The following is an 8,374-nucleotide window of genomic DNA, read 5'->3' as shown; positions in this document are numbered from 1 at the left end:
TGTCCCACTCGTTCTTTCTTTACTACAATCTCTACTTTCTTCTCTTGTTGTCTGTCTTACTGCTTGTGACTTCCTTCTCTTAAAGATTTTCTATCTTCCTTTATGATTCTTCTAGTCATCTTTCAGCCTTTTTTTAACAGAGAGTATCTTGATTGACTTAAGCACAACAGTCAATTAGATTACTTATGTATATAGTGCTAAGAATCTCTTTTTCAATTGACAGAATAGCCAAAAGTTTAAGTCTCTTCTGGCTCATTGTTTGCCAAAGTCATGTACTGAATTTTGACTAAATGCACTAAATGACCGCTCACAACTAGAACTGTTGACATGTATTGTGAGTGCCTCTTGAAGAACCAAGCTCAGAGTGGGAAACAATCCCGGATCAAGGTATTTGTAAACATCATGTGAATAAACGTATAGTTTTTTTTTTTTTTACTAATTATTATCTCGCAATTACAATAATTCTGGCATGCCATGAGCACACATAATACAGTATATTCTAGAATAAGATTAAATCAATCATGTATTGTGTGTATATGGGGAGACAGAGTCCAGCAGTTAGCATCCCATACTTTAGTAACAGCATCAAACCAAGTTTAAACAACTAACATTTCCCCTTGAACTTGATGCTCTATGCTTCCCCCTTAAACATTTCCCCTTTACCTTGATGTTTTGGACTCAGCCCCTGATGTTTTCAAAACTTATAAACACTTATAAATGTATGAGAGAGAGAATGAAGAAGTTGTGATTGTATTTTTAAATGTGACCAAATAAACCAGACAAGCTTAGCAATTATCTTTAAAAGTATGAAGTGAAGTATGTCTATGCATACATCTGCATTGTGCATTTTGTTAACTACAAAATTGTAGTTTTTAATTAATGTATTTTAAAGTCATTAGCATTGTTTCCAACGTAATGCAATAAAAGGTGAACGTAGACACTTGTCGGAACGTCCTTATGCAACAATCGGTAACTGGAACAAAAAGAAGAATCACTAATAAGTGCCTATATTAATTTCGCACAAATCGCGCTTGATCATATGTAATATGACGATTCCGTTACGCATCAACTGCAATACCTATAGCAGTGTTCATTTTCTGAGCGGCAGGGGTTGAATGGGGCAGAGCAGGGGCTCGGGTTAGCGTTGTAAACGTCATGCTCCTAATCCAAAGCGGAAACTCCTCCCGAATCCCAACTCCGGCAACGAAAGAAAGAGGAATACCAAGGAATCAGAAAACGCGGAGAAAAAATGCAATAAACGACCTAAGTAAGTCAAGAAAAAAATTCTAGTTAACGTATTTACTTTTTCGTTGTATGAAAAGTACAAATTACGCTTAATCTTTCATGGTGATTTTGCTGGACTTTTTTTTGTAAGGAGAAAGGCCACATGTTAGCAGGATTGCTAGTTATTTAGCTATTTACTGTTAACGTCTTAGAACTGGGTAATGTCTACGTTCTATTAAATCAACGATTACTCTTTAGTACGACATACACGAATTGTTAGCAACACATATACGTAAATATTAAACGTAATATGTCTATGTATTATCGCCATTAGCCTTTACATTAAATTTAATCGGTAGAAGGTGGTCTATTATTTTCGAGATAAACCGAACTATGACGACATTCGCCGTAATAATCCCTAGGCATGATACTTCTGACATTTTTGTCATGTTGATTTGTTCGTTGTGACCAGGTACTTTCACTGGAAATATGTCAAACGTCACAAGCAATATAATAAAGAGTATCGGGCCGGTTAGTGAAACTGTGCCTGGGTCGTTGTCTTTATTTTTGCACATCGAACTTGGCAAGCCTACTTACAAGGCCCCCCACCGTTCCACTGTTGTACTGTTGTATATGATGTGTATATATAATGAAATGCACATGTAGTTTTTAATTATCAGTAAAAAGCCACCAGAAGAATTAGCTATACATATTTGACAACAAAAATTATGTTGGTGATCATTTTCACCTGTCTTACTACACTAGCTTGTGACCTTTCAATGCAAACTAAAAATAGGCTACAGTCCGTACATATATAATTTTGTAATTTTTTATCTTCAATGTGGACATCAGTCTAAAAATAAGACTGAAGAACAAACGTTGATTTTCAACATTTGTTCATAAACAAATACGTCCTGGCCTGGCCACAAGAGAGGTGGCTTCTATCCCAGCCAACATTTTCATGTGGGTTTTTGATGGGCTGTCACTTGGGCCCTGCATGGGCAACCCAAATGGGGCCCAGAGAAATTTGTCCATAGGCTCCACATGGGCCCTATGTGTGTTAGCCCAGAGGGGCAACTGATGGGTCCATGGTGGGCTCGAAGTGGGGCCCGTATAGGTGTTCTTTATTTGGGTCCCAAATAGGTGTTAAAATGGGGCCAATGTGGGCTACAAAAAGGACCCTTATGGGGCCCACATGACTTAATCATGGGTCAACCCACAAATGGCCCATTTATGGGGTTGTTATGGGACCACAGTGGGTGAGAATTGGGTCCTATTTATTAATTTCATGATTTGATTTCTGTGGGTGAACTTACTGTGTACTTAATCTTACTATGGAAAATCCACTGTCAAACCATTTCAGACCTCAGTTACAATGTAAAACTGTGCCTGACCAAACAAAGAACTAATATTAGTTGATTAGTTTGTATGTGCTGCTATATGTAAAAAAAAAATAATTTACATGGTTGAGTATTTGAACTGTGAAAAATAAATGACTTCATCTCAGAATGTGTAAATCATATTTAATTTAAATTAATTCAAGTAAAAAAAAAACAGCCAACAGGAATAACAGAATTACTAAAGTAGAATAGTTCACTGGTGGGTCTATGCAGATTCCTCAGCTGCACACCTACAAAACAGTAAAGAAAGAGAAGACAGAAAAGGAAATTTAGTACATTTTAAAATACTACCATTCACAGCAGCATCTAAAAAAACATGCATCAATATAATTAAGATATATCCTAGAATCTCATCAGTGAATTGTTCCCACCTCTGCCTCGCACAGTAATAACCAGTCATGGAATCCAAAACTTATGAATGTAACAATTAAAATATCAACCTTGCGTCTGAACTTGACTCTTAAACGAATATTTGGCCATTGCCAAAAGCCTGTGAGTGAACAATGATTCTGATTAGCTGAAAGACGGTGGCCCAGGAAGTTCAATGCACTGCAACTAAAGAAAACATATGCAAATAGAAAAAACACCAGCAAATCAAGAAAACATCTTCATCGGTTAAACAACAGGTGCTGCAAATCCTTACAACGCAACTAAATACAGAAACGTCCTGCAAATCATCACAACACAACCAATTAATTTGCACTGCAAATAGCACAGACCACAAAATAAATGTTTCATGGGGACCCCAACAAGTGACGACCCTGGGACTGCTTGTTCAGTGTCTATTCATCAGTGGTGTTGTTGATGATCTGAAAGGTGAGTTTTTTGTTTATTTTAACATCCTGATCATGATTCCTTGGCTTTGCCAGGTAACATAATAACGTTTTACAGTTAATTGTGAATTTCATCAGATTATTTAGCATAATGATATCCAAAAGGCCAAGGAATCATAAATAAACAATGATAAAATAACAAACAACTCACCTTTCAGGTCATCGACACACATCAACACCACTGACGAATAGACATTGAAAAATAAGCAGTCCCAGGCGGGTTTGTCACTTGTTGTGGTCCCCTTGAAACATTTATTTTGTGATCTGTGCTATTTGGTTGTGTTGTGAGGATTTGCAGCGTGGTAGGGATGCACTGAATATTCAGGCACCGAAAATTTTCGGCCGAAAATCGCCCAAAAGTGCATTTTCGGTTTTCGGCCGAAAGACTTTGATCACCGAAAAAAACACGGCCGAAACAGTTTGTTGTGATGACGCAAACAGAAACCGCTGCCTGCACGTGCTTGTCTAAAACAACATGTCTGCGGTGTGGACGTGTTTCAGTAAATCTGAGAAAGACCCACGGACAGCGATTTGCAAAACATGTAATGCCGAAATTTCGTCTGTAAAAACTTTCTCCACGTCGGGTTTAATTTATCACCTGAAATCCAAACATCCCGATCGCTATGCTGAATATGAGAGAAACGCGGCACAGAAAAGCAAAACCCCTCCGAGCACGCGCACTCCGTCTGTGGCGGACGTTTTTAAAAAGGCAGGAAGTTTCCCAGTGATAGTGTTGTATTGTATCTTTAAGCAGTTGCACTTGTTCTGAATGCAATTTGTTTTTTATTAAAAAACACATTTAATTGTACAACCTTTCAGCAGGCCAGAGGGCCTGTACATTATTATTTAATGTACACATGAGTGCATTTAAGTTAAACATTCAAGTTTTAATTGAAATTTATTTTATCCTGTGCATTGTTGCAATGTGCTATAAATAAATATTTGCATAATTTGTAATTGATTTATTCTTTGAAACTTTAATATTTAATTTATGCAATTGAAATGCCTTGATTTTAGTAAGTTTAGTACACAATCATAGCCATAAATGCAATGGTAATAATAATTGGCATAATTTGTTTCGGTTTTCGGTTTCGGCCAAGAATTTTCATTTCGGTGCATCCCTATTTGCTGGTGTTTTTTTCTATTTACATGTGTTTTCTTAAGTTGCAGCAGGTTGAGCTCTCTCAGCCACCTTATAGGATGCCTTGAGGATAAGTAATTTATACGATATTCTTTCATTTCAGGGTGGAGTATTCCCTTAATTAAACAGAGGCAAAAACAGTGATTGTGATAAAATATTATTAATTGTGCAGCCCTAGCTATCGGTTATATGACTTACACTTCCGGCTGTACTGCCCTCCAATCATGGTCCCGCTGGGCTCTTAAAGCACGGTTGCCTTCTCTGTCTCTTGCATTTGTGAACCATTTACCAAGCGCTGTCTCCAGCTCTTTCTTACTGACAGTTTACAGCAAAGGGGTTCTGCTTTAGGCTACCTGTAAAGAAATTTTTTTTTATATAAAGTAGAGCATGCTACTGTATCAACCAGGGCACAACCCATTATTTGTATACATGCAAGTTACATGAGCATAAGACTATCAGTTAAAAAAAAAAAAAAAAAGACAAATAATCACAAGGTTGTAAGAACCTTCTAATCCACCATTTGCACAACTGTTAACTGATCTGAGTAAATGATGTTAAAATTACACAATACCATGCAAAAGTCTGACTGACTTTCTGAACGGTGCAAAATGACATTGTCTTTAACGTAATCATAACGTATCATATTTTTTTTTATTTTTTAGAAATTATATAAATATGAACGTTTTTTGTTTTTTTTTATCACATCTACCTATTTCACCTAAATCCCATTAAAATAATGTTAAATATTGTCACGATTTCCTCAGAGCTTTTCTGTGTATTCTGAGGCCACTATATGGAGAAAACACGGTTGAAGATGGTTTGAAAAGTTATTTCCACATTTTAGTAGACAATTTCTTAGTTATTTGCTAATCGTTAAGAATGTTCAGTTCTCCATAGGTGTTTATCTCTGAGGTAAACCAGTTCACTCTCGACACTTACCTTTGTTATATCGTGCCTGTAACTTTAATTACCACACATCTTTCAGAAGTATACATTAAATGAAAGCAAACAGTAAAATGTGATTAATTTAAAACAAAAGATAATTTCTTATCGTGACAGAGAGGTCGGGTTATCCCGGTCAGGTCAGGTGATCAGTGGTAGTAAGTGATGACCGTTTCTTTAAAATCAGAGCGTGGGAGCACAGGAGCCAATAGGAGGCTCTGTGAGCTGCACAACCGAATGTATTTATTTATTTATTTTATTATTTTTTTTAGACTAAAGTTAATGTTATAGTTAATATAAAAAAATTTTTTTCAATTATATAAAACACGCAAAAAACATATCAATCGCATTTATCATCAATTGAATAATATAGCTAAATATACCCAAATGTGGCCCATACAAGGCCCTCGAATAAACAAAATGGGCAACCTAACTGGTGCCCACAACCCTGACTAAACTGGGGCCCACATTCAGCCCATCAAAGTGCCCACTCTGACCCCATGCCCACGTGATGTCCATATAACCCAGATAAAACCCATGTGGGGCCCACATGTATATGTTGGCTGGGATGGTGCTCTATCTTTCTGATATGTAGTAACACACAATGAGAAACTGCTATGAACAGGGCAAATCGCACTTGGTTACTTAAATCGGGTCTGCGTAGACTGTGAGGATACGACCCAGCCCAGTTAAATTAACTGAACAACAAATTTCAAGTATTTCAATGGTCACTTTGTTACTTCCTCACAATGAATGTATCAGCAGTTATTTGTCAGCATCCCACAGTTCAGAACAGCTTTTGTAAGGTCTGTTATACTTTGCTTATTTTTTGTCCATGAGTCCAGTTAAAGAATAGATTTGTGACATTCCACAACCAGTAATTGAGAAAGATTTCTTAGCTTCATGTACTGCAGAGATATTGTTTACTTTCAAACAAATGTATCATTATAAATTACATGTTTAGAGGAGACAGGTGTTCTTGCTTTGCCAGCCAATATAATGCTCTAGCTTTACACAGTTTTTTTTTTTTTTTTGTTAGTTTGAATGAGCATGGTTATTAAAACAAAGAACTACAATCCTTTATAATCTGATGTTTCTGAGCTGCTAACAATTTTGAAATACTTTATTCAAGGTTCGTTAATTTTATTTTTCTTCAGAATTCCTCACAATTATACACACAGAGATGCACTTACATTGACTGAAACATTTACTTAGTGGGTTGCCTTAGTAGTTTTTGTGAACAAGTGGTAGGGTCTGTAAAACATGGTTTTCTACTCTTGGATTGTGTTTTGGCATTGAGCAAATAAGTGTTTTTAAAAGGATTTATAATGTGAATCATAATGTTAATAATTTTAAGAATTAACTTCAATGCACTAATTAATAGTTATTTTGTTCAGTTCTGTCCTAGCCATGTAAAATACCTGAATACCTCTGGTGATTGTAAAGGAATGTCATTGGTTGTAGCAGATTTAAAGAATATTAAATGAGTTGGTGTTGAGTCTGAATGAGTGTTGTACTGTGTCTGTACAAGTTTGGACATGTATTTAACCCTCTGGAGTCTGAGGGTGTTTTGGGCCTCTTGAGAGTTGTTTTTAAATATATTATTGACAAAAGACTTATTACACTGTATTCAGCACAAACTGGGCTACCATAATATGTAAAGAACTTATATGTGTGTGTTTGTATTTTTCACAAAATAAGGTTTATGCGTGGTTTTTGAAAAAGCAAAAAAAAAAAAACCACTGAAAGGCCACAAAACCTATAGTAAACATGATTCAAAAGACTTTTTGAGACCAGATCTTCTAATGTACTTTTTTTTTTTTTTTTTTTTTTTTTTTTTAAATCTAATCATTTTTTAAACTACTAATCGTGAAAATCGTCCTGCCTGCTCATTCACATTAAACAATATATTGATTTAAAATTTTAAAGACACATTCTACTTTGAAAGGCCATATGCGAAGAGGCGTCGACTTGCTGTGACTGACAGCTCTGTAGACAATGGGTCGCATAATGAGCTGTGGATTACATAATGAGCTGTGGATCACTGAGCCAGGATCTGAGTGAGAAGTACAGTACTACAAGAAAGAATGTGTTTCCTTTGTGGTTTATTTAAAATACACATTAGCAAGGACAGCATTAAAAGGGGAATTGTGTAACAATAAAACAATACAGTACAGTATTTATACAAACAATAACACAAAACAGTAGAGTAGTTAAAAAAATTTAAGTAAAAAATTTAATCAAAAATCCTTGTGCCACTCTTGAAAGCAGTTCCTGTTCAACTGAAGACACAGGTAAACATCGCATGCCAGGCATTTCCATGGTGTTTTGTGGTGCTTACCGTAAGAAAGGATTCCTATTCAGTTGTATTTCCACACTTCACCACTAGAGGCAGACATACAGTTTACCAAGCAATGACAAGCTCAGGGTAGTTAGTGTTAGCTTTGCATGTTACATCCTCTCATCCACGGCTAAATGTCTTCTAGGATGATAGATTGCTTTGCATGTTTTACTGATTGTGTCCATAATCGGTTTCACTCTGAACAGACGGTCATGTTCAGATGTGCCCCTCTTTCTGTCATTTTCTTTGTCTGCATCTGGGTGACTCATGTGTACATTCCACAAAATTGTCCTGTATCTGTCCCTTGACATAATTGTTGCTGGAAAGGGAACTGTGAAAATACTGCTCTGTCGCCAGTAGTCTATGATGGAGGGCAACTTTACCATTGCCTTGTAAAATAAGAGCCCAATGTAGCGATACATCTCACTCACGGTTACATCTCTCCATTTGTATTTGCGTCCCTTGGCTATTGACTTGGCAGCTTGAGCATTTG

The 8,374-nt window shown here is 36.3% G+C and overlaps 1 protein-coding gene across 4 annotated transcripts in view; it reads left to right on the top strand.

The window, feature by feature from the left end:
- Window positions 1-946: 946 nt before the first annotated feature.
- The window catches only part of fer (fer (fps/fes related) tyrosine kinase), a 66,572-nt gene continuing 59,144 nt past the window's right edge, over window positions 947-8,374 (top strand). The window contains exon 1 of one of the 4 annotated variants that reach the window (XM_083531824.1): window positions 947-1,267. In XM_083531824.1, the coding sequence (XP_083387950.1) occupies window positions 1,156-1,267 (112 nt within the window). In that variant the 5' untranslated portion in view covers window positions 947-1,155. The remainder of the gene's footprint in view (window positions 1,268-8,374) is intronic. The other 3 variants (XR_014531824.1, XM_083531825.1, XM_083531826.1) reach the window with 3 other exon arrangements.

The sequence above is a fragment of the Silurus aristotelis genome (genome assembly GCF_946808225.1).
Source record: "Silurus aristotelis genome assembly, chromosome: 26".
In the NCBI taxonomy this organism is placed as follows: domain Eukaryota; kingdom Metazoa; phylum Chordata; class Actinopteri; order Siluriformes; family Siluridae; genus Silurus; species Silurus aristotelis.
The sequence above is the reverse complement of the archived record's forward strand: the minus strand, read 5'-3'. Positions and strand labels throughout refer to the sequence as shown.